The sequence below is a fragment of the Trichomycterus rosablanca genome, chromosome 26, assembly GCF_030014385.1.
Source record: "Trichomycterus rosablanca isolate fTriRos1 chromosome 26, fTriRos1.hap1, whole genome shotgun sequence".
NCBI lineage: Eukaryota > Metazoa > Chordata > Actinopteri > Siluriformes > Trichomycteridae > Trichomycterus > Trichomycterus rosablanca.
Genome location: NC_086013.1, coordinates 1,892,970 through 1,920,016, shown reverse-complemented (window position 1 = coordinate 1,920,016; position 27,047 = coordinate 1,892,970). Strand labels below are relative to the sequence as shown.

At 38.6% G+C, this 27,047-nt stretch overlaps 4 protein-coding genes across 4 annotated transcripts; 2 read left to right on the top strand and 2 right to left on the bottom strand.

Annotated features, from left to right (window-relative positions):
* Positions 1-869: 869 nt before the first annotated feature.
* Positions 870-4,628, top strand: LOC134303570 (LRRN4 C-terminal-like protein). Its single transcript, XM_062989013.1, has 2 exons — positions 870-940; positions 3,227-4,628. Exon 2 carries the CDS (start codon positions 3,232-3,234, stop codon positions 3,931-3,933), a length of 702 nt encoding a protein of 233 aa, XP_062845083.1. The 5' UTR covers positions 870-940; positions 3,227-3,231; the 3' UTR covers positions 3,934-4,628.
* Positions 4,629-5,203: 575 nt separating this feature from the next.
* Positions 5,204-6,651, bottom strand: LOC134303492 (ribonuclease-like 3). The gene is made up of 2 exons (XM_062988923.1): positions 6,601-6,651; positions 5,204-6,302 (listed from the first exon to the last, which is right to left on the bottom strand). Exon 2 carries the CDS (start codon positions 6,296-6,298, stop codon positions 5,843-5,845), a length of 456 nt encoding a protein of 151 aa, XP_062844993.1. The 5' UTR covers positions 6,299-6,302; positions 6,601-6,651; the 3' UTR covers positions 5,204-5,842.
* A 6,295-nt stretch (positions 6,652-12,946) lies between these two features.
* On the bottom strand, positions 12,947-16,822 carry LOC134303692 (ribonuclease-like 3). The gene is made up of 2 exons (XM_062989166.1): positions 16,446-16,822; positions 12,947-12,971 (listed from the first exon to the last, which is right to left on the bottom strand). The coding sequence occupies exons 1-2, from the start codon at positions 16,820-16,822 to the stop codon at positions 12,947-12,949; spliced, it is 402 nt and encodes a 133-aa protein (XP_062845236.1).
* Positions 16,823-24,347: 7,525 nt separating this feature from the next.
* si:ch1073-224n8.1 (zinc finger protein 70) lies at positions 24,348-26,162 on the top strand. Its single transcript, XM_062988765.1, has 2 exons — positions 24,348-24,593; positions 24,846-26,162. Exons 1-2 carry the CDS (start codon positions 24,548-24,550, stop codon positions 25,787-25,789), a joined length of 990 nt encoding a protein of 329 aa, XP_062844835.1. The 5' UTR covers positions 24,348-24,547; the 3' UTR covers positions 25,790-26,162.
* Positions 26,163-27,047: the final 885 nt, after the last annotated feature.

The following is a 27,047-nucleotide window of genomic DNA, read 5'->3' as shown; positions in this document are numbered from 1 at the left end:
TTTATTTTGAACCAGAAGCGTTTTAGACTCTGGGAGAAGCTAATTCTGATTCTCACCATTTCTCAGAAGCTCGAGCTGTAACACAAGTTTAAAAATGAAACAGGGAGGAAAATCCAGATAAACACAGATACACGTGGAGCTGTAACACTGGATCTTATTCCACACGAATGCAGATTCAGACCTGAGAAAACCTGAGAAGCTTCCAGAGCTTGGAGAGTTAGGGGCCTTGTTTAAGAGCCCAACAGTTGCTGTACGGCTGAGCCAGAATTTGAACACGCAACCTTCCAATCGATAGTCCACTCACTCTACCCACTAGTTTAGGGTGCCCACATTTATCAGTAGAATCTGTAATTTATTGCAAAATCCACACCCTTACAATCCTGCTCACCTTCTAGATCGTTTTGGGCATGGAGGTGGCGTCTATTATCAGATTTGGACACTTGGTGACCCCAAAAATCATGCTTATCATGCTTACTGCTAATTAAGCTAGCTGAGGATTCAGTTTTAGGTACAGGAGGTACAGGAGTCCAAACGCGCTGTTATTCGAGAAGTCTGAGTGTGTTTGCTTGTAAAGCAGCAGGTTTCAGATCTGCTGCTGGAATGTGGGTGTATGATTCATGTGGGCTGTGAGCACACACACACACACACACACACTCACACACACACACACACACTCACACACACACACACACTCAGGCGCTTTGCTTGGTGCTCTGTTAGGTGGAGAAATTTGAAGTTTAACATTCAGCAGAGTTGGGGGGTGAGAGAGGGAGGAGGATGGGGTGAGGGAGGGATTAGGAAAAGAAGGAGGCGATTGTTGGGGAGCCGTTCATAAAAAAAAAAAAAAAACTGCAATGAAAGAACAAGAGGACGAGGATCAGCACCTCATCAGGAGAAGATTGATAAAAATCGAAGAGTTTTTGGAGGATCGATCACACAGGTGAGTTTGTTTACACTTCTAATCATGTGATGTTTATGTTGTACCACAGTGTGTGTATATGAAATGTTAAAAAGAGAGAGTTTGGCACAGAATTTTGGGTGGCAGTGTGATGGTACAGTTGGGTGCCAGACTGGGGATCTGGGTTTGATCGTTCTCTGAATGGTGAGTGAGTAAGTGAGTGAATAATGTACATCACAGTGTGGTATAGAATATTAGAATATAGAATATTATTGGTGTTCTCGGCAGCACAAAACACTATTAAGCAAACTGAATAAATATTTTGAGAAGAATCTGAAACATTTAACAACTTGTTATAGTTTAAGATAAATAAATAAATGGATGGATGGAAATGAATGGCCATCCTTTAATACGTTAACCTACATTATTTATATATGTTGCTATATGTTGTATACGATGTTAGTATGGTATATGTGTGTGTATATTATCAACTATAGAGATTGTTGAAATGATGGATAGACTGATAAATAGAGGATACATTTATTAAAATTGGGCCATCCTTAAATTATTTATATGTGTTGTATGGATGGATGGATGAATGGATGGCTGGTTACATAGGTGAATAGGCAGACAGACAGACAGACAGATAGGTAGACAAACAGACAGACATACAGACAGATAGAAATGTATACAGACTGATAGATAGATAGATAGATAGATAGATAGATAGATAGATAGATAGATAGATAGATAGATAGATAGATAGATAGATAGATAGATAGATAGACACATACATGGATGGATGGATGGACAGACAGACAGACAGACAGACAGACAGACAGACAGACAGACAGACAGACACATACATAGATAGATGGATGGATGGATGAGAATCATCAGAGTGTCTGAATGTTGAAACTATAAATATAATCTACAGTGACGGCTGTGCAGTAAAACAATCAGAGGTTCACATTTTATAGCCTAAGCCTGTATAGTGTATAAAAGTAAATAGAAAATAAAATGTTATTTACAGTTACAGTAACTGGGTGATCTATAGATTCAAGGAACCCTAATGTTCCTCAGGATGAGTGTAGGTTCCTCACAGTACTTCATCTCTTACTACATCTTCACCGTTTACTCACTCCTCCGTTTCATTTACCTGATTTTAACGTTTCTGTTTGTTCACGTTTTCAAAGCGAAAAATCTGTTTAGAATAAAATAAATGTTTGTGTAGGAATGAACACATTCATCACATGTGGGTTTATAATAAACAGCAGCTGCCACACACACACACACACACACACACACACACACACACACACACACACACACACACACACACACACACACACGCTTGTTTCTCTCTTGTGCAACACGAGCTGTTTCTGGGTCTGGATCTGCTCTGTTTCTCTAAACTGTTTAGATTTGAACCTACGGACTTCCTAAATGTTCCAGCAGCACAAACAGGTCGTGACCTTTTATAGATTCAGAAAATGTTTTATTTACACAGATGCAGCTTCAGGCACTAAGATTTAATAATCAAGTGTATTTATTTATTTATTTGTTTATTTTCAGGTGGGTGTGACAAAGCAAAGCCAGATTATTTCTTAATCCTGCAGGATTTATTAGCAGTGAGTAAGAAAGATGGAAGCGGTACAGTTAGAAGATGGTAGAACAACGTTCCAAACAGGCTTTACCCTAGCTCACACCCCCTCATACTCAGGGGAAGCCAATTAGTGATTTTTACAGAAAGTTATGGCACGTGCAGAGGATCGTGCTTGGTTTTTTTCCTCAGCCCAACAGTAGATGTTTCTGACTGAGAATCAAACGTTCTCTGTATGGACAAAAGTATTTGGACGCCTGACCATGAGCTTGTCGGACGTCCTATTTCAAAAACAATTGCTATTAAAACTGAGTGACCTCTGTGTGATCTTTTTACAAGACTTTGAATGATGCACGTCTGTGGGAATTTGTGCCTAATTAGTCGAAAAGGCTGCTTTGTATGTTCCGGTTTGTTCCAGAGTTGTTGAGTGAAGCTGAGGTCAGGACTAAAAGTGTGCCAGACACTAAAGAGTTTGCTTTGTACACAGGGGTGCAGTCATGCTGGAACAGTAAGGGACCTTCCCTAAACTGCTGCAGCAAAGTTGGAAGTGTATATGTTCCTTAAAATCATTGCTTTATTACATCTGTTAGCAACTGTAGTGGCTGAAACACATAAATTCAATCATTTGAAGGGGTGTCCCAATACTTTTGACTTTTAAGGGTTTTTTGACATTAAAAGAAAATATCATGTGACGTAATCATAACTGTTTGCATCCTTGCTTACAGACATCATGGTGCTGAAATCAGAATTTTTCTGCTTCATCTTAATCATCACCTCCGATCTGGTGTCACCGACTCGCCGTAACGCCACCCGCCGACCTGGTGCCCCGCACCCGCGCTTTTCCAACACCAACGAAGACTACAACGACTACTACGGCGAGGATCTTTTAAGTCCAGCCACGACTCTTAAACCCGCCGGCACCCCTAAACCCTGCCACTTCGACCTCTGCCAGGACCAGCAGGTGTCATGCCACGAGCTGGCAAAGGCCACGGGCTGCTCCTGCCCCGGTATCAGCGGCCACTTCCAGCCTCCGGATCCTCCTCATCTGCGCATCCTGTCCTCGGAAGCTCCGGGGACGGTGGTGGTGCACTGGTGCGCTCCGGCCTCTGCCGTCACGCACTACGTCGTCCTGGTGGGGGGTCAGGACGAGGGCCGTCAGGCCGGAGAGAGGACAAGGCTGATGGATTTAGGAGATATAGCGCCTGGCACCGAGGTGTGCGTGCAGGCCGTGAACAGAGCGGGCATCAGCGCCAGGGGGAGTCTCTCATGCGCTCGGTTCGAGCCCCGTGGCCCGGAGTCGGGTCTCGCCCTGAAACTGGGGCTGATAGGAGGAGCCGTGGTGCTGGCGGTAGTGCTGGTGCTGGCACTGCTGACGTGGAGGTGTAGACGGCGACAAAAAGCTCCGACACGGACAGGAAACCGAGGAGCCTAAAGCACGGAACGAATTTTGCAATCGAACACGTCGATTTGTTCCAGTTCAGGCTGAAAACATCCATACTGGAAATTCTTGCATGAACAGACCTTATCCAATCAGTGACTGCAAGATACCCAGTAAAAAAGTGTTTGGACACCTGACCATGAGCTTGTTGGACATCCTGTTTAGTTAGACGATGTTCTTCATCCTTCCTGGTATACGTACAGTATAAGTCTTAAACTCAGATCCCCTGTAATTAAGGCCCTATCTAATTCACAGACCGTGAAAATCACGTCATGGGCCGTGAGACGAGCCTTTTAACTTTAATGTTTGTGTTTAGCGGTTTGACGTTTTTCATTTGCGCCTCACGTTTACAGGTTAATCTGCACTATGAGGCGTCCTAGCAAACCTACAGCAATTTAGTTAGCAGTCGCTTTGTCAAAATGTCCAAAAAGTTTTGCTAAAAGTGCTATTTTATTTCAGCACTTGCAGTTTTCCAAGGTTGGTGCCTCACATGGTGAGTGGTACCTACACCAACATTTGAGAACCTTCGAGTCCTTTGTAAATAATCTGGGATCGGGAAGATATTTCATTCGGTAGTATGTTCTAGATTTGAACACACATGACTGAAAGCTTCTAATACAGTCTGTACTTTCAGAAAATCGCTCTTTAATGTGCATTTGAATGTAAAATGTCAAGCAAATAAAATAATAATGTGTCAATTTTATTAATGAATTCAATAAAGGCTCCTAATTGGTTCTTTGCTCAGGAAAACATCTCAGAAAGATCATTAATCACTAATTAATACTTTTTATTTCACCTGTTCCCGCATTTCTCAGATCTGCTCTGCATATAATGCTGGGCAAGCCTCCTATTTCTATCCGGGCTTGACACCTTTACCGAGAGCACACCGACAAGTGCACCTCACAATGTTTAGGCTGTTTCAGCATTAGCCCGATCAACACTAGTGATTGCACCGCTGAGATTCGAACCCTGGATTCTCAGAGCTCAGCAGTCAGGAGTTAAAGTATTTTAATTATGTGAAACGTTGTTTTGTTCAGGATGTTTTCCTACCTCATGTCCATGTTTCCTGCTGGTGCTGGACCACCGTGATCCTGAACAGGGTGAAGTGGTTGGTAAAATACGATAATAATCACGACATTAAACGTAAACTTTGCCATGCACCATATGGAACCAACCAAATCAGATACAAATCAGAGAATGTGACGTGTATTCAAATGTGTTTATGTAGATGAACAAAAAGGTTTTACATAATAAATCAAAGACATTTAATAGATAATATACGTTTATTTGGCTTTTTTGGTTGTTTACATGAAATCAGCATATACAGAAATACTGTATATTTCCCACACACAGTTTCACCCTCTCCCAATACAGCACATGCATCACACACCCCTGTACAATAAGTAACAAATATTACATGTATTTTAAGCAAATGATAATATCACAAAATTTGATTTTTATTCACTTCGCAGTGAACAACAGTAAAAAAAATCCAATCTATTCAAAATCAGATGTCACACATTTAAACAAGAAGTGAATCTAAATGATATTACTAATAATACCAGTATTACATTACACCAAAATCAGAGTATAAGGTCAAAGAGCGTTCAACACAAGCGCAGATCTAACTCAATGTTCTGTCCATCATATAAAACACACAGTTAGAACAGCCAAACCGCTGGGAAGAGCCGATCCCGAGTCCTGATATAATAGGAGCTCTGATTTAGGAAGAGCATCCGGCTTAAACACTGTGCCAAATCAGGTATGAGGACCAGAACGATCTAATGTATAAATAATATAAGAGTATGTGTTCTAATACAAGTAGACTATTAGGAAACTCTTTGTTTTAAAATGAAAAAAAGCCCAAAAGCCAAAATCCGTATAATCAGCCTGTATAACCAGTTTATTTACCAATAATAACACCTTCAGCGTAATGTGTAGGCAGTCCATTAGTACAGCCCACTACAATGTGCCGATGGCTCTTATCACCATCACGATATTCACATTTCGGGTGCCTCACGCCACTTTTCAGCCTACACGTGATCACATTGAACCGATTGTTGCTCATATATAAATCTCCGCCCTGAGGAGTCCCAGCACCAGTACACACAGCGTTGACCTGGTTATCGTTGGCCAGTATAAAACTGTTCACATCTTTGCACTGGTTGGTGTTTCCTTCTGTAATGCCCCTCTTACTGATCACGCTGGTACACTGTTTCACAGTCATGCTCCCATAAACGTGATTCCGCTTGAAGCGCTGGTAGCGCTGGGATGTTGTCTCAGGCTGGGCGTCGGAGGGCAGCACTGCAGACAGCACCAGGAGCAGAACCAGGCCGAAGCAACAGATCTTCATGATCATGTTTCTGAAGACAGATACAAAGAGAGATAAGAAAAACACATCAGATTGTTTGGCGGAATTCAAAAGTTTGTTCTTTTGTTCAAGTAAAAAAGGTCATTGTTTGTACAATGACAATAAAGGTTATAAGTTTAATAAAGGAAGAAAAACTGAAAATAAATAGGCACATACAGTAAATATATACAGTGTAACAGGATTAGAAATCAAGTCCCATCAATTATGCATTCAGTCCAATACTGGTACAACAGGATACAGCATTTTTTTTTAAATTTATTTGTTGTATATTAGATAAAAAGTGTTTTTACCTCAAAGAGGATTTGTACGCCAAGTCAACTCGTCTTTCTTCTATGTGCTGGAGTTTTACCTTCATCCGTTTAAAGCCTCCTAACATCCTTATATACCATTATAAACAGAAAACGCCGCCCCAGTCATCCAACCCAGAAGTTCCTTCAGCACTGTGAGGTAAACGTGACCTTATTTAGACTAAAGATAAACTGATAAACATGAGAATCTGTCCAATAAGACTATAAGACACCATATTTGGTGAGAAGTTTGATATGAAACAAGACTTGTGAGAACACATCGCTGAAGTTCCTGTGCAGACTTGATCGCGTCGAGGTAAAAATAACAGGTTGTTTGAATATATGAAGAATTTCTGGCCAAATGAAGGTGCGTCAGGTCAACAGGTACATCACTGCACAGCGGATCTGCTTCAGAGAAAAACAGATGAACTTCTTCTGCATTCAATTTAGAGAAGCTAATCCAACCTGGCACGTCTCAGCAAGGGTAGAAAAAACTGAGACCAACAACAACAACTCATGCAGAAATGTGCAGAACATGCCCTCATTTCCAAAAACAAGTGAAGGTGAAACACATACTTAACCACTTTAGTTTTTGATATGTAATATGCGTAATGTTTAAATCCCCTCTTTACATTTACACACAAAGTGAATTGATTTTGTCAACATCCATCAAAATAAATTACAGGATTTTTGTAACCCTGAAAGTGAATTAAACTCAACAAAGTTATGCAAGACTAACAAATGTGACTCTTTACAGCAACAGAACAAGATAATATAAGCTTTATAATAATAATAATAATACATTTTATTTATATAGCGCTTTTCAAGATACTCAAAGACGCTTTACATAAGACAAATAATCAAAACAAATACGTACATACACCATACAAATCATAGTACAAAATCAAAATAGTACATCAACATCAAGAATAATTAAGATAAAAACAAAGAGAGCAGCATAAGACAGTTCATTAAAAATTAGCTAAATTATGAGAGAACAACAAATATAGAACAATTTCTTAAAATTAGACAGAAACAGGACAGATTCACATGCAATCAGGAAACTGAAAACTTTACAAGTTTTAGGATCTAGGACTTCACATTTATGTCGTGATCTAAGTATAAAAACTATTAAAAAGAATAGCAAAAATAAAAGCATTTATTTCGTGTTGTTACAAGTTAAATGCCATTTTGAATAGATGAGTTTTGAGAAGTGACTTGAATTTGGACAGGTCAGGACAATCTCGTAGGTGTTTGGGGAGAGCATTCCATAAAGATGGAGCAGCTATGGAAAAGGCCCTGTCACCCCAGGTCCGGTGCTTGGTCCTAGAGGATATGGACAGTAGGTTAGCCTCATAATATAAGCTTTAGAAACACAAACACAAATAAGTGGTAAAAGTATAAAACATAACATACAGTAACCAGAGTAACCGGATTATTACAACATAATTAACTGCAATACTGGGAAGAGTTGAAGTCAAAAGAGGAAGAGGACGGCAAACAACAAGATGGATGGATATAATTAGAGGAACAATAAACCAGACATCATTATTTTTATTATTATTATTATTAGTAGTAGTAGTAGTAGTATTAATAGTAGTAATATTAGTAATACTAGTAATAGTATTATTATTAGTAGTAGTAGTGGTAATAAATTGTGTATAACCTATACAATAGTGAACAAAGTGTGCTGATATGATTTAGCTGCATTATTTAACGTGTTATTTATAAAGATATTTGTTCCTATTTTAGTGTTTTTGCAGGCTGTTTGGCTGCTCTAAATCACGTTTAGGTTTGAGTAAGTGCCCAGTTTAGAGTGCATTTTGACCATGCACCCATCGCGACCCTGACCCTCATGAAGCAGTCAGTAAAAACACATACATATATGTTTCATGCATGTGCACTAACTTTGATTAATTGTAAAATTGGAGGCACTGTTGTCACGTGACCTAGGACGCACACTGTAAAAAGTTAAACATTGCTGTCGTTCTTGTATTTTTCTAATTAAAATAGTTGAAAATTATTAGTTAACTTGTATGAATTTGACTTCCTAATTAATATCTACAGTTTGAACCTGTTTTTATATATATTAATACAGTGTAAAATGTCACTTTGACCTTAAATTAAAATTATTCATTTAATCAGGGCAAGTTTTTAGCTTGAGCAAGATTCGCGCATGCGCAAACACGCCCGGACCTGTCGGTTTATTTCGTCGGTTGTGTTAAACACTTCAGGAGAAATAACCAAACTGATACTGGTAAGAAAAATAACTTTTATAAAAAGTTTATAAAAATGTTATATAATTAACATTAGTTTAAGTTTATTTGCTGTTATTTGGACCTTAAGCTGTTTGTTTGTCGGCCTATTTTATAACAATTCTTCTGCTTGTGAACTAATGTTAGCTTTCTAAAGCATCCTTACAGCTAAATTACCAAAATAAAACGCATTTCTTCTGTTAAATGTTATCACGATCTAATCTTATTTGTGACCGAGCTACAAACTGTAAAAGTTTCTTTAACTGTTGCTGAGAGCGGCACTATTGCGGTTATAATACCGAATGTTAGGGTTAGGGTTAGGGTCATATCTCTGTGAATATGAATATAACGTTTATATCTCTGTAAATATAAATATAACATAAATATAACGTTTATATCTCTGTGAATATGAATATAACGTACCTCCGTGAAGCTGGCCCCCCATGTGGTCAGAAATGGAATATAAATATTATTATTCGTTTGTGCTGCGTTTGTGCCGTAGGAATCATCGTTTGTGCTGGCACCGTTTTAGAGAAATTAAGTATTATATCTTATTACCCGTGACGTCACTCAGCCCCCCATCAGAGCCCAAATTGCACCAAAACCATCTCATTCGTTTGTGCTACGTTTGTGCTGGTTTGTGCTGCTAAAAGAAACATTTGTGCTGTTTTAATTCTCAAGTTATTACGCTATAAATATTACACCCGTGACGTCACCAGCCGCCCATTAACGTCCAAATTGCACCAAAAGCATCTCATTCGTTTGTGCTGGTTTGTGCTGCTAAAAGAAACATTTGTGCTCTTTTAATTCTCAAGTTATAGGCTAAATAATATTTTTTTTTATAAAGTGAGGACACCTGGCCCCTAAAAAAGTCCAAATTGCACCAAAACATTTTTATGTAAATGTGTATTTTATTTATTTCTTGCTAAATGTGTATTTTATTTATTTCTTGCTTAGTAAATGTGTATTTTATTTATTTCTTGCTTAGTAAATGTGTATTTTATTTATTTATTGCTTAGTAAATGTGTATTTTATTTATTTATTGCTTAGTAAATGTGTAATTTATTTATTTATTGCTAAATGTGTATTTTATTTATTTCTTGCTTAGTAAATGTGTATTTTATTTATTTCTTGCTTAGTAAATGTGTATTTTATTTATTTCTTGCTTAGTAAATGTGTATTTTATTTATTTATTGCTTAGTAAATGTGTATTTTATTTATTTCTTGCCTAGTAAATGTGTATTTTATTTATTTCTTGCTTAGTAAATGTGTATTTTATTTATTTATTGCTAAATGTGTATTTTATTTTATTTATTTTTTTGCTTAGTAAATGTGTATTTTATTTATTTTGCTTAGATTTTCTATATTCTTATTGTACAGTGTCCTTGGGTGTCATGAAAGGCGCTTTTCAAATAAAATAAATTATTATTATTATTATTAAAACCCTTTAATTCGTTTGTGCTACGTTTGTGCTGGTTTGTGCTGCTAAAAGGAACATTTGTGCTGTTTTAATTCTCAAGTTATAGGCTAAATAATATTTATTTTTTATAAATTGAGGACATTTAGCCCAATAAAATTTTCAAATTGCATCAAAACCATCTCATTTGTTTGACATCATTTTGTTTGACGTCATCTCATCTGGATGATGTCATTGGATGTGGATTCCACTTTGCACAGATATGTCAAAGCACTCAGCCATACTGCGTATCCTCTTCAATATCCTCTTGAAACTAAACATGCAGTTTTAATTGGTTTTCATGTTTTAATTGATATTCCTGCAATATACACAACTTATGGCAGAACATAACTTACCACACGTTTGTAAACTGTGAATCACTTAACACTACAGAAATATACACTACAAAAGTATAGGTTTTACATGGCATTCTCTCTATTCATTCTTATTTAGTCGCATCAATAATTTTAATGTCAAAAGTCCTTTGATAAATAAACCAATTGTCCTTATGTGACTTCTTAACGGTGGGAATCTTTATTTTAAGCCATGTTTCCATGAGGACCAAAGTCTGAGATACAGGGTGGGGACCTGTTTGACTGTAAGCAGTCATTTTCAGACAGCACAACTTAAACTTAAACCCCTAACATTTCTTTTCCAGGTAAAAACGTGACTAAAATAACAGTAAGATGACTTATTTTCAATATTTTGTACTTTATTGTCACTTTATGAAGAGAAAAGTGTCTCAGTAGACTCAACATCAGTAATAAAATACTCAGGCAGAGTTGGAGTGTTTGTTGTATGAATACAAGTATTTTATGAAGAATGCAATGCATGTCTAATTTGACATGCAGTTTACTGGTGATCAGGATTCCCATATGTGTATCACTGTAATGACACTGTAAAGAAGTAACCCTAAAGCTTCCTCGGCTCATTAACATTGTTTGCAAGAATCTACTGCAGCATCCACTTACAAAACACACAAATATATAACCCTCACCATATAACGTCATATTAGTCATTAAGGTTATACTTGTTTATCCATCTCCCTGTGCAACTTGCTGTCAGTTCTGTTAGGTCTTCACAAATCTGCATACTTTACACATTTATACTTTCCATCATGCTGCCCTGCATATTTATTGTATTAAGATGCACTGCCTTGTCTAATTACACTGCACTCATTCATTTTGTTTGTACTTTCCCTTTCACTAGATAGCATGCTGCACCAAAACCTTGGCAGAATGTCATTCTGCTCCACTATACACCACATTACCACGTTATTATAAAGACCTACCTTTCAATTACGCTCACTGGCCAGTAAATTGGGCTTCAACAACCCAAGGCATGGCATGAAAAAACATTATTTTTATGCAAGTTTTATAAAAAAAAAATAAAAAAAAAACACATATGAGAAAGACCATTGTCCTAGCAACAAAAAGTTGGTAGTCACGTTTGACTAAGGTCTGAGCATACTTTTCTTTTGTCCTCTCCTCAGGCAACTGTTGGAAGAGACATTCCAGGAAAGAGCTTTCATAGCGCATAAACACATAATTCTCATTTTAAGGTAATTTATTGCTTCTAATAAAACCCTGTAATAGTCCTCTGAGAATTTTAATCATATTAATGACATTTAGAACAAGATTGGACAGTTCTGTGAAAAATATAAAACAAACATATGCTGTACATACACATTAAAAGGCAAGTGAAAGACAAATCAACTGAAATTGAAAATGATTGCATCAAAAATATAGATGAAGGTAAAGGCAGATGAAGACAGTGACAGCTCTAATTCTGGCACATGGTCTCATGTCCTAAATGAAGAGATCTGGAACATGACCAGATTAGCCTGCATACTTAGTTTCAAGAGAGCAAAAGTGTACCCACACAGTGCATCTAAGTGCATTGACATCACTGGCCACTGTACTGCAAAATTGTCCATTTCCAGTGAGAGTCTACCAGAGGTGAGCACACCAGCAGTGCTAAAATGCAGAATTGATTACATTGATGACATACTGTCCTTCATACTGGAAAGGCAAAGCACATGCTATTTGGAGAGAAAAGACTGCCGGTCTCTGAAGAACTCTGGCAGGGTAAAAAACTGCTACATGTGTGGCGAGCTACAGAGGCTTACAAGATAATGCTACTCGGTAACCCAGAGCTATACCCACCTACCAAGCCTGAGTACATTAAGAAAAGCCAAACAAGAGAGAGGGGATAGGGAGGTAGAACACAAACACCCCATCCTTTCCCCTTCATCTAATAAAATACAGTGTGCCTCATAGGGGCAGTATTCATGACATCGGCCTTGACAAATTTTTTATGCCACTATTGGACCCCCTCTCAACTACTAGTCAAAATACTAGTAAAGACTCAAGTGTAAGTTTTAATGCTACAGGTACAGTAGTCAAAAGGCTCACTAGACCAACAGAAACATCAGGACATATATTTCCATATCAAGGAGTTCTGTCCTCACATGGAGATACTTCTATTCACATCCCAGTGGTGCAAATGCTGTCTGAGCGGCATGACATTAACGCCATATAAAACTGGGTCTCTGAATGGCTTAGAGGAGGAGCATCTGTACCAAAAGAAGTTGTTTCCGATTTCTCTCTTGCATTACTGGGTGGTCTTGTTAAAGCCTTTACTTCTTACTCTGGTTTGAAGACCTATATAAATAGAATAACAAAGACATCAGAGCTATAACACAAACCATGGAATTTTGCTGTGACTAAACTTTTTTAAGCTATGTTACATTTTGATTATTTGGTGAGTCTGTAGGTAGAATATACTTGTTGACGGCCCACAAGCATTTAAAACCTTTGAAATAACATTAACATTTGGAATTCACAAATCAATTTAGCTGTGTAACATGTGTATGGATAATGTTATGGATAACATTTTAACATTTAAAATGTTAAAGGTTTTTAAAGGTAATTCGATTATAATAAATTTCACTCTGTGATGCAATTTTAACATTGTTAGGGGCTAAGTGTCCTCACTTATTAAAAAAAAAAGAGAGAGAATTTAGCCTATAACTTGCAAATTAAAACAGCACAAATGTTTCTTTTAGCAGCACAAACCAGCACAAACGAATGAGATGCTTTTGGTGCAATTTGGACGTTAATGGGGGGCTGGTGACGTCACGGGTGTAATATTTATAGCGTAATAACTTGAGAATTAAAACAGCACAAATGTTTCTTTTAGCAGCACAAACCAGCACAAACGTAGCACAAACGAATGAGATGGTTTTGGTGCAATTTGGGCTCTGATGGGGGGCTGAGTGACGTCACGGGTAATAAAATATAATACTTAATTTCTCTAAAACGGTGCCAGCACAAACGATGATTCCTACGGCACAAACGCAGCACAAACGAATAATAATATTTATATTCCATTTCTGACCACATGGGGGGCCAGCTTCACGGAGGTATATAACGTTTATATTTCTGTGAATATGAATATAACGTTTATATCTCTGTGAATATGACTATAACGTTTATATCTCTGTGAATATGAATATAACGTTTATATCTCTGTGAATATGAATATAACGTTTATATCTCTGTGAATATGACTATAACGTTTATATCTCTGTGAATATGAATATAACGTTTATATCTCTGTGAATATGAATATAACGTTTATATTTCTGTGAATATGAAAATAACGTTTATATTTCTGTGAATATGAATATAACGTTTATATCTCTGTGAATATGAATATAACGTTTATATTTCTGTGAATATGAATATAACGTTTATATTTCTGTGAATATGACTATAACGTTTATATCTCTGTGAATATGAATATAACGTTTATATTTCTGTGAATATGAATATAACGTTTATATCTCTGTGAATATGACTATAACGTTTATATCTCTGTGAATATGAATATAACGTTTATATTTCTGTGAATATGACTATAACGTTTATATCTCTGTGAATATGAATATAACGTTTATATCTCTGTGAATATGACTATAACGTTTATATCTCTGTGAATATGAATATAACGTTTATATCTCTGTGAATATGAATATAACGTTTATATTTCTGTGAATATGAATATAACGTTTATATCTCTGTGAATATGAATATAACGTTTATATCTCTGTGAATATGAATATAATGTTTATATCTCTGTGAATATGACTATAACGTTTATATCTCTGTGAATATGAATATAACGTTTATATCTCTGTGAATATGAATATAATGTTTATATCTCTGTGAATATGAATATAACGTTTATATCTCTGTGAATATGACTATAACGTTTCTATCTCTGTGAATATGAATATAACGTTTATATCTCTGTGAATATGACTATAACGTTTATCTCTGTGAATATGAATATAACGTTTATATCTCTGTGAATATGAATATAACGTTTATATCTCTGTGAATATAAATATAACGTTTATATCTCTGTGAATATGACTATAACGTTTATATCTCTGTGAATATGAATATAACGTTTATATCTCTGTGAATATGACTATAACGTTTATATCTCTGTGAATATGAATATAACGTTTATATCTCTGTGAATATGAATATAACGTTTATATCTCTGTGAATATGAATATAACGTTTATATCTCTGTGAATATGAATATAACGTTTATATTTCTGTGAATATGAATATAACGTTTATATCTCTGTGAATATGACTATAACGTTTATATCTCTGTGAATATGAATTTAACGTTTATATCTCTGTGAATATGAATATAACGTTTATATTTCTGTGAATATGAATATAACGTTTATATCTCTGTGAATATGAATATAACGTTTATATCTCTGTGAATATGAATATAACGTTTATATTTCTGTGAATATGAATATAACGTTTATATCTCTGTGAATATGACTATAACGTTTATATCTCTGTGAATATGAATTTAACGTTTATATCTCTGTGAATATGAATATAACGTTTATATTTCTGTGAATATGAATATAACGTTTATATCTCTGTGAATATGACTATAACGTTTATATCTCTGTGAATATGAATTTAACGTTTATATCTCTGTGAATATGAATATAACGTTTATATTTCTGTGAATATGAATATAACGTTTATATCTCTGTGAATATGAATATAACGTTTATATTTCTGTGAATATGAATATAACGTTTATATCTCTGTGAATATGACTATAACGTTTATATCTCTGTGAATATGAATTTAACGTTTATATCTCTGTGAATATGAATATAACGTTTATATTTCTGTGAATATGAATATAACGTTTATATCTCTGTGAATATGACTATAACGTTTATATTTCTGTGAATATGAATATAACGTTTATATCTCTGTGAATATGAATATAACGTTTATATCTCTGTGAATATGAATATAACGTTTATATCTCTGTGAATATGAATATAACGTTTATATCTCTGTGAATATGAATATAACGTTTATATCTCTGTGAATATGAATATAACGTTTATATCTCTGTGAATATGACTATAACGTTTATATCTCTGTGAATATGACTATAACGTTTATATCTCTGTGAATATGAATATAACGTTTATATCTCTGTGAATATGAATATAACGTTTATATTTCTGTGAATATGAATATAACGTTTATATCTCTGTGAATATGAATATAACGTTTATATCTCTGTGAATATGAATATAACGTTTATATTTCTGTGAATATAAATATAACGTTTATATCTCTGTGAATATGAATATAACGTTTATATCTCTGTGAATATGACTATAACGTTTATATCTCTGTGAATATGACTATAACGTTTATATCTCTGTGAATATGAATATAACGTTTATATCTCTGTGAATATGAATATAACGTTTAGCGCTGGGAAGAGCCGATCCCGAGTCCTGATATAATAAGAACGCTGATTTAGGAAGAGCATCCGGCTTAAACACTGTGCCAAACCAGGTATGAGGACCAGAACGATCTAATGTATAAATAATATAAGAGTTTGTGTTCTGAGTAGGCTATTAGGAAACTCTTTGTTTAAAAAAAAAGAAAAGAAAAAAAAGCCAAAGTCTGTATAATCAGTTTGTATAATCAGTTTATTTACCAGTAATAACACCTTTAGCGTAATGTGTAGGCAGTCCATTAGTACAGCCCAATACAATGTACCGAGAGCTCTCTACACCTTTTTCACCATATTCACATTTCGGGTACCTCGCGCCACTTTTCAGCTTACAGTCGATCACAGGGAACAGCTTGTCGCTCATATATAAATCTCCGCCCTGAGGAGCCCCAGCACCAGTACACACAGCGTTGATCTCTTTATCGTTGGCCAGTATAAAACTGTTCACATCTTTGCACTCGTTTTTTCCTTGTGTAATTTTCCTCTTCTTGATCACGCTGGTACACTGGTCCTTAGTCATGCTCCCATAAACGTGATTGTTTTTGAAGCGCTGGTAGGGGGTATCATTCTGGGCGTCGGCAGGCAGCACTGCAGACAGAACCAGGAGCAGGAGCAGGACCAGGCCGAAGCAACAGATCTTCATGATGATGTTTCTGAAGCAAGATACGAAGAGAGATGTCTGGAGGAATACAGAATTTTGTGCTTTTATTCAAGTAAAGAAAATCATCGTTGTACTTGTACAATACAGGTGTTCTTGTTCATAAAGTTAATTATGCAATAAAAAAACTATAGTTTGGTGAAGGAAGAAAAACTTCACTATATACAGTATAATAGGATTAGAAATCAAGTCAAATTAATTATGCATTCAGTCCAATATTAGTACAATAGGATACAGCAGGTATATTAGATAAAAAAGTGTTTTTACCTCAAAGAGGATTTGTACGCCAAGTCAACTTGTCTTTCTTCTATCTGCTGGAGTTTTACCTTCATCCGTTTAAAGCTGAACTTAAGAGCTAACAGCCTCCTAACATCCTTATATACCATTAAAACAGAAAACACCGCCCAGTCATCCAACCCAGAAGTTCCCTCAGCACTGAGACCTTATTTAGACTGGAGATAAACTGATAAACATGACAAGCTGTCCAATAAGACACTATAAGAAACAATATTTGGTGAGAAGTTTGATATGAGATAAGATTGTGTGAACACATTGCTGAAGCTCCTGTGCAGAGCGGCACTATTACGGTTATCTACCGAATGTTAGGGGTGCAGTTGGCGCCTAATCTGTAATTTGTATATCTCTGTGAATATGAATATAACGTTTATATCTCTGTGAATATGAATATAACGTTTATATCTCTGTGAATATGAAAATGGCACCGAGGTCACGCCTGCACTTAAAGTTTTACTGCCCGTAATCTACCATATTCTGATGCACGAAATCCACTACATTAAAGAAGAGCATTGGTTCTGTTATTAATGAAATACATTACAGATGTTTTACTGTGGGAATTTGTTGTGATCGGATCTCAAACTTAAAAACGTCTCTTCAGTTGTGTACATATTTTGAAGATCAATAAAATTAACAAATCAAATTGTTATCAAGTGCCACCCATACAGTCATGAAGAACACTTACTCTATCACTTTTATCTTGACAATTTTACTGTAGAAATTTGAAATAATGGGATGTAAACCTATGTAAAGTATATATTCAGTTGAGTTTAGACCATATTTGGAGTCCAATAAAATGAACAAATCAAATTGCCACCCATACATTCATTAAGAAGTACACATCATATGATTTCGGGACAAATCAAATTGTTATTTAGTGCCACCTAGGGCTGGGCGATATATCGAGTTTTAAAGAATTATCGATATATTTTCATACAAGATATAATGGAGGATTCTAATAAGTCAATGACTTATAAGTCAGGTTATTCGAACGTGCTACAATGGGATGGGGTGGCACGGCGCGCTAACATGTCAATATAACATCTCGATTCGTGTACAGAAAACAAGCCTGAACTTGCAAATAAAAACAACCGTACAAGTTTACACAAGTTAAAAATCAGTAATAATTTATTTACATTTGAAATAAATCTTTGCACCATCAGCCATGTTTATTTTTCTGTGAGAGAAGAGCTGCCGCAATGAATTCTGGGATTGCCTTGATCACTAAGGACGTTTCCGATGCTCCCTCGTTCTTGAGTCAAAATAACATTGAAATTTTAAGATACTTTAGTGGTGAGCTTATTAAGGCATCTAGGATTTGGAACAGCCTCGTTCTTGGGATTGCGCATAGGATGAGGTAAAATGTGTCTATGTAGAGAGAGAGCTAGCTTTTCAAACACACCCAATATAAGACAATATCGTTTATATCGATATCGACAGTTCGCCTTCCTCTTCTCCCAGTTTGTCTCTGCTTCACCTTGCCCCGCCTCTCTTCTTCACTGAACACAACTCGCTTACCCCCCACCGCTTCATCAGTAAGTCCTGCAGGCAGCAATAGCATGGAGATGGATAAAGACATGACAGAAGGTATCGAAGAAGAGCTGCTTATTAAAAAGAAAAACAATGGCTCAATTATTTGGAGATGGTTCAGATTGTGTCAGATGAGCAGCAGAATAATGTATTCTGTAGAGAATGCCGAAAACAAGTCCAGACAAAAGGTTCGAGCACTACTAATCTTTTCCACTACACCAGCACCATAAAGTGCAGTACGAAGAGTGTGTGAAACTGCGTGCTGTACACATCATGTGATTTTGGGACAATTTTACTGTAGGAATTTGGAGTAATGTGATAACAAACTTGTGTAAAGTGTGTATTCGGTTGTATACAGACCACTTTTAGATCAATCGATCAAGATCAATAAAATTATCAAATTACAACCCTACAACCACGATGAACACTGACTGTAGTGCTCATGTGTTGATTTTGAGAGTATTTTACTGTAGGAATTTGGAGTAGTTGGATGGCAAACTTATGTAAAGTGTCTGTTTGTATTAAGACCAAATTTTGAAGTACAATAAAATGTTGTGTGTTGTCTTTACAAAAATTTGCCCTCACATTATTTTAAATTCCTATAGTAAAATGTCAGAAAAACCCATGGCGTGTACTAGAGTAAGTGTTCTTGATGAATGTAGGGGTGGTACTTTGTTTATTTTATTGATATTTAAACATTGCTCCTATCACAACCAAATACACTCTTTACATACGTTTGCCATCCAATGACTCCAAATTCTTACAGTAAAATTGTCCCAAAATCACAACATAAGTACTGGAGCAAGTGTTCTTTATGAATTAAGGGGTCTCTTCTGATAACAATTTGATTTGCTTATTTTATTGTACTTCAAAATGTGGTCTTAACACAAACAGACGCTTTACATAAGTTTGCCATCCGATTACTCCAAATTCCTACAGTAAAATACTCTCAAAATCAACACATGAGCACTACAGTAAGTGTTCATCATGGTCATAGTGGTGGTATTTGATAACAATTTGACTTTCTTATTTTATTAAAATAGTAAATAGTGGTCCTAACACAACCAAATAAACACTTTACACAAGTTTACCATAACATTACTCCAAATTCCTACAGTAAAAGTGTTTCAAAATTATGATACTAATACTAGAGAAAGTGTTCTTCATAGTCATAGTGGTGCTATTTGATAACAATTAGATTTGCTTATTGTATTGATCTTCAAATAGCTTTACACAAACAAAAACTTCTAACTTTTTAGATTGTTCTATATATAGGTTGTAACACACTTTTGTTTCTGCTACACTTTATGTGCATCAGAACTCGGTAGTAATGTATTAAGCTGTAAAGAGACGATTTACCCTCTTCAACGCTTTGCAGCTGTATTACCTAAAACACGGTTTAGACGCGCAGTAAAATATTTAGTGTAGATAGCGTGACCAAGCTTATTTAAAGTGCAGATGGCGTGACCGTGGTATGGCGGTTTATATCTCTGTCAATATGACTATAACGTTCATATCTCTGTGAATATGAAAATGGCGGTTTATATCTCTGTGTAAATATGAATATGGCGTTTATAGCTTGTTTTATCATTTTTTATGGTTAGTATAGTTGTGTCCATTTCAGTAATGTTACTTGCTCCGCTACAGAACTGAAATACAGAATCATAATATAATGTGAATCTTTTAAGAAACATTAATGACTCATTAAGCCGTAGCCTAGTGGTTAAGGCACAGGACTAGTAATCCAAAGGTTGCTGGTTCAAGCCCCACCACTGCTAGGTTGCTGCTATTGGGCCCTTGAGCAAGGCCCTTAACCCTCAGTTGCTCAGACTGTATACTGTAACTAATGTAAGTCGCTTTGGATAAAGGCGTCTGCTAAATGCCGAAAATGTAAATTTAAAATAAAAAGATGATGTTTTACTACATGATCCACTTCAATTTCAAATGAAAACACACAAATACTTTCTCTATTTACTTCAAGGAAGCAGTGAAATCTGTTCGGAAGTTCTGGTCAATGATTATTGCTTGTGGTAAGTTCTGTTTACATTATATGGGAATTTATGAATATTTGGGCCACCAAGTATGGGTACCTCCACTTAATAGCCAAAGTAATATCCTCCTTCAAAACATTCGTGGGAAGAGTTGAAACATTTGCTACCTCCAGGGGGGATTTAGGCAAGCTGCACATGTAAAGGTGATGTGCCATGAAAAACTGGTGAAGATCTGAGGTCAATCATTTTCCATCTTTACCAAGTGGCGAGACTCCAGAAAGCCTGGAACAAGAAAGGGTTTCACTTTTGGCAGAAACTGCAGAAAAGAAACAATCGACAAACAGTAAAAGAAAAGATGTTTGGATACCGGAGACAAGAAATTGTGCACAATGAGCACAAGAATTGAGGACATCTTGGAGAGATGGCCTGCACTTTTTCAGACGGAAGAGGTAAACACCTCATAAGCACGAGTCACTTATACATGAATTTTGGAGGTATAAAAGTGTTTGTTTTCTTCATCATCTACGTGAGCAAATTTCTTAGCTTAAAGCCCAGAAATACTCAAACAAATTAGGCCTGTTCCTTTTCACCACTTAAAAGAAATTTTGGCATCGAGGATACCAAGCGATTTAGTGTTTCAACTTTTGTTTGTTTATTTATTAGGATTTTAATGTCATGTTTTACACTTTGGTTACATTCATGACAGGAACGGTACATCAGTCCACAAGGTTCTATTAAACAGTCATGGACAATTTAGTATCTCCAGTTCACCTCACTTGAATGTCTTTGGACTGTGGGAGGAAACCGGAGCTCCCGGAGGAAACCCACACAGACACAGGGAGAACATGCAAACTCCACACAGAAAGGACCCTGACCGCCCTGCCTGGGGCTAGAACCCAGGACCTTCTTGCTGTGAGGCGACAGTGCTACCCACTTTGCCAGTGAGGTGAATTGGAGATACAAAATTGTCCATGACTGTGTTCGATATAACCTTGTGAACTGATGAATCATGGGTAATGAGTTACTACCGTTCCTGTCATAAATGTAACCAAAGTGTAAAACATGACGTTAAAATCCTAATAAAAACAAATAACAAACCATGTTTACAATCACCTGTTTATGGAACCACATCATTATTTATGGAGGTTTATTAATAAATGAAATGAAGTTGAGCAGACAAAACATGAAACATCTGGGGTTCAAACTGTGCAATCAAATAAAAGTTACAGTAAATGTGAGGAACACTGATTTTATTGGATCTACATTTTCCATACTGTCCCAGCTTTTTTAAATTTGGGGTTGTAGGTAGAGAGGACTCTAATAAGTCATTGAAGGCAGGTTATTAGAATGCACTACTTAGCGATTACATCGGTTTTGCTTACTAAGCTAACACAGTTAGCAGCATAGCATGCAGAGGATGACATAAATATATGTTTGTTCTGTTTAAATCATCTGTCATATGAATTTGTCTCATATCTGTCTCTGTGGTCATTGTTGTAATAATTAACATTAATATTAAAAATAAATGTGCATTGTAAGGAAATGTCTGTTGTGGGCAGTGTTCAGGCAGTTGTAGCCTAGTGGTTAAGGTACTGGACTAGTAATCAGAAGGTTACTGGTTCAAGCCCCACCTCTGCCAGGTTGCAACTGTTGGGTCCTTAACCCTCAATTGCTTCGATTGCGTACTGTGAGTCGCTTTGGATAAAAGTGTCTGGAAAATGTAAATGTTGAAAGAACATGTGCAGCATTTTTATATCACACTTGCTGTACATTCGAAGTAATGCCAACTATTTGTTGTTTTGTTTTTTTCCAATGTAAAATAATCAATTGTAACATTCTAAATGGATTGTGTTTAAGTAAACATTTTACATTAAATCAAACTAATTATTTACATTTGGTCAATGAAGATATTATATATTTTTATTTTGGGACAATTAAAAATAATTGGATTGCCCCAATCTAAAAAGAAAAAACTTGTATTGAGTGAAATAATTCAGGTTGAGTCAAATAAAAATATTTAGTGTGATTGATGACTTCAATTTTATTACGTTCAGCCAATGTTTTATTTTTTACAGTGCATGGGGGCAATTTGCTGCCCTGTTCGAGTTGGGCACTTTTTGGGCATGCTCGTGACGTCATATCAGGGCGACTGCGTGAACGGACCAATCAGAAGTCAGCCTGGCCTTGTTGTACGGTGTATCGGGGTGTCTGGACGCTGGATTTTGGGGTGTGGGCAGCTGTGCACGGTGCAGCGGGGTACTAACTGTGCATCAGGATAAACGGCGCGTGCAGAGGTGCACCAGCGGCCGCGCGCTCGTGCTCGATTTCCTGGCAGCGCGTCGCTGAATGGACTGACAGTCGCGCGAGCTGCTGACCGTGTAAGAGCTCTCGAGCGCAAGGTCCAGTGTGTCCGAGTGACCGCAGCTCAGGATGAAGCGGAACCACCCCGGAGACAGCGGCGCAGCGGCGGGAGCGAGGATGATCAGCGAGACCCCCGCGAGCGGCTCCAACCGGAAACCGATCAGCGCGAGCTCATCCGGCAGGGCTGGCACGAGAGCAAACCGGACCGAGCTGGCGCGCGATAGAAACCTGGTGACGGTGTCGTCGCTCCGGTCCCGCCTCGGCCCGACCATCAGGTACCGCGCGGTGTGGGTTTCATCTCGTGGGCATTATTGTATCGCATCCTTAGACTGGTTCTGCCATGCTGGTCCCAGTGTAGGAGGAGCTGATACTGGTATTATATCGGTATTAAAGCTGATACTGGTATCAAATCATCAGTATTAAATCTTATACTGGTATCAGATTATCGATATCGAAGGTGATATTGGTATTATATTGGTATTAAAGCTGATACTGGTATCAGATTATCGGTATTAAAGCTGATACTGGTATCAGATTATCGGTATCGAAGGTGATACTGGTATCATATTGGTATTAAAGCTGATACTGGTATCAGATTATTGGTATTAAAGCTGATACTGGTATCAGATGATTGCATTGAAACTTAAACTGGTATCAGATTATCGGTATCGAAGGTGATACTAGTATTATATTGGTATTACATCTTATACTGGTATTATATTGGTATTAAATCTTATACTGGTATTATATTGGTATTAAAGCTGATACTGGCATCAGATGACTGGTATTAAAGCTGATACTGGTATCGGATGATTGGTATTAAATATTATACTGGTTTTAGATTAACAGTATTGAAGTTGATACTGGTATCAGATCATCAGTGTTAAATCTTATACTGGTATCAGATTATTGGTATTGAAGCTGATACTGGTATCTGATAATCAGTATTGTATCTTATACTGGTGTTAGATCATCAGTATTAAATCTTATACTGGTATCAAATCATCAGTATTGTATGTTATACTGGTATCTTATACTGGTATCAGTATTAACCGTGTGTCCCGCCCGCAGGTCGGCGCTCTCCTCGGCCGTGGAGACGCTGCTGGGTGAGATCGCCGTGGTGATGTCGGAGACGGAGGACGAGCTGCAGTGTAAGGAGCGCGAGAACGAGCGGCTGAAGGTTCGACTGGACGCGTCCGAGCGGGAGCTGAGGAGCCTGCAGGACTGTCTGTGCAGCGCCCAGAAGATGATCGACCAGCTGCAGGGTCCGTTCACCACCGTCCACCCGCCCCTGCCCGCCATGTCCGGCCAGCACGGCTACGGCGACCCGGGTCAGCCCGCCGACGCGACGGGGCGGCCGGCGCACCGGGGGGCGGGCGACGCCCCCGACCCGCGCTGTTTCCCCGGCGGCGAGGCGGAGCTGAGCGGGGCGCTCGGTGATGCCATACACGGGTTCGAGGCCAGAGAGGATTTTAAAAGCTGCCACCTGTCCATCCAGGCCGACGGCACGGTCACCAACAGCTACTACGACCCCATGAGCGTCCACGGCACCGGGCTGTGCCACGAGGTCAACCGGACAGGTAACGACCTTGTCCATCAGGGGGGTTAAATTTGGGGGGAAGGGGGGTGGACAAAAGTATTGGGACACCACGTCTAATTATTGAATTCATTCATGTTATTTTCTACTTGATGTGCCTGAGATCAGTACAGAGCTTACTAGACTTTCCTATTGTTGTATTATGGGGCCTTACCAAGAGGTGAACATGCCAAACTCGTCTGGTCAGTTCTGTAATAAGGCGTCATATAAAACTAGACTATTTTTGTATTTCCAGGTGAGCTGAGTGACCGGCGTTTGTCTCACACCGCGTCACACCCTTCATACGGGGTGAAGGAGGAACAGGGTCTTCATTCGGGACCGGGTCGCATCAGGGGCGACACCGATCCGCCCGGGCAGAGCGAGTGCGCCCAGGTGTACGCCCACGTTGTCGAGGAGGAGAGCGGCGCCCACTCCCGGCGCCACGGCGCTAAAACGGCGTGCTCGACCACCCCGCACAACGGCCCCTCGTCTTCCACGAGCCCGCCCTCGCACGGACCGTCCGGCCTCCGCCCCTCGCCCAGATCTGCGCCCGCTCCCTCGGCCAGGCCGAGCCCCGGCATCGGCGACGCCTCCCCCGACGGTCATCGTCGGCGCTGCCCCCCCTCGGAGCTCATGGGCGAGGTAGCGGGCGACCGTCCCCACCTCTGTCTGGAGTGCGGCAAGACGTTCCGCCTGCTGTCCAGCCTGAAGAAGCACCTGCGCATTCACACGGGTGAGAAGCCGTACCCCTGCAACGTGTGCGGCCGCCGCTTCCGCGAGTCGGGCGCGCTCAAGACGCACCTGCGCATCCACACGGGCGAGAAGCCGTACGCCTGCGGCGAGTGCGGCGCCCACTTCCGCCACCTGGATGGCCTGCGCAAGCACGGGCGCACGCACACGGGCGAGAAGCCGTACGGCTGCGGGGTGTGCGGGAAACGCCTCAGCCGCCTGCAGCACCTCAAGCACCATCAGAGGATCCACACCGGGGAGCGGCCGTCCCGGTGCCCGCTGTGCCAGCGCACGTTCTCCGACGCCGCCGGGCTGAAGAGGCACCTGCTGAGCGTACATCAGGGCGCGGAGGAGGCGCACGAGCTGGGCGAGGAGGAGCTGCAGGGGCCCGTAGAGGAGGAGGACATGAGGTTCGGGATGTGGGGGGAGGACGAGCGCGAGGAGGCCGAGGCCGCCGTGGACTGTGTGTAGCGGGAGGGAAAGAAAATCAGCGTTTACTTGTTTTTATTTTACTGGTACAAATTCTACCAAGTTTTAATCACAACTCGCATCTCACAGTCATTTTAAAGATTTTATTCACTTTAATTATCCATAAATTTCTGGTAAATCAATCGAAGGATAAAAATGCTTATTATGGGATACAGGATTGGATAGGGGGCGCTCTGGTGGCACAGCCGTCTGCTAGATCCGGGTTCGAATCTCGGCAGTGCTGCTCGTTCTTCGTTTCTTATTCACCTTTGTTATATTTACACATTAAATAAACACATGAGGTTTTTTTCATATATTTTTATTAATATATTTTGCATAATTTACACCATTTATGACCAAACAGATTTTATTAAACCCTAGATGCTCTTCTTCGATAACTATGTGCTCGTCAAATCAAGGCCGTAGCCATGAAGCGAAGGTTGATGGGGGGGGGGTAGAGGGGCTGGATTCGGGTTTCCTGCCATACTAAAACACTGACAGCAGGGTGGCTATGTGGGTCGCCTCACGGCAAGGAGGTCCTGGGTTCGATCCCTAGGTGGGCCGGTCCGGGTCCTTTCTGTGTGGAGTTTGCATGTTCTCCCTGCGTCTGTGTTTGTTTCCTCCCACAGTCCAAAGACGTGCGAGTGAGGTGAACTGGAGACACTAAATTGTCCACGACTGTGTCTGATATAAACCTGTGAACTGATGAACCTTGTGTGTGATGAGTAATAACTACCGTTTCTGTCATAAATGTAACCAAAGTGTAAAACATGACGTTAAAATCCTAATAAACAAACAATCACTGACTGATTCTAAAATTATACAAATCTAGTGAGTGGAAAATGTGGATTTCATTATATCATCTACATCTTCAGCACTTAGCAGACGCTTTTATCCAAAGCGACTTACAGTATACAGTCAAAGCAATTGAGGGTTAAGGGCCTTGCTCAAGGGCCCAACAGTGGCAACCTGGCAGTGGTGGGGTTTGAACCAGCAACCTTCTACTTACTAGTCTAGTACCTTAACCACCAGCCTACAACTTCCCTTTACATCAGTATATTGTAGGAGGGGGGATTTTGAGTTTATCTGAATATTGGAGGAATGTAGATTGTAATTGCGGCCTTGCTTCAGGCTAGTTTTATTATTATTATTATTATTATTATGTTGTTGTTTTAGAGTCCATTCATGCTTCTGTGACTGTTTAATCCCAGAATTCCAAACGTTTCAGCAACATCGTTGATGATTGTGTACAGTTCATGAA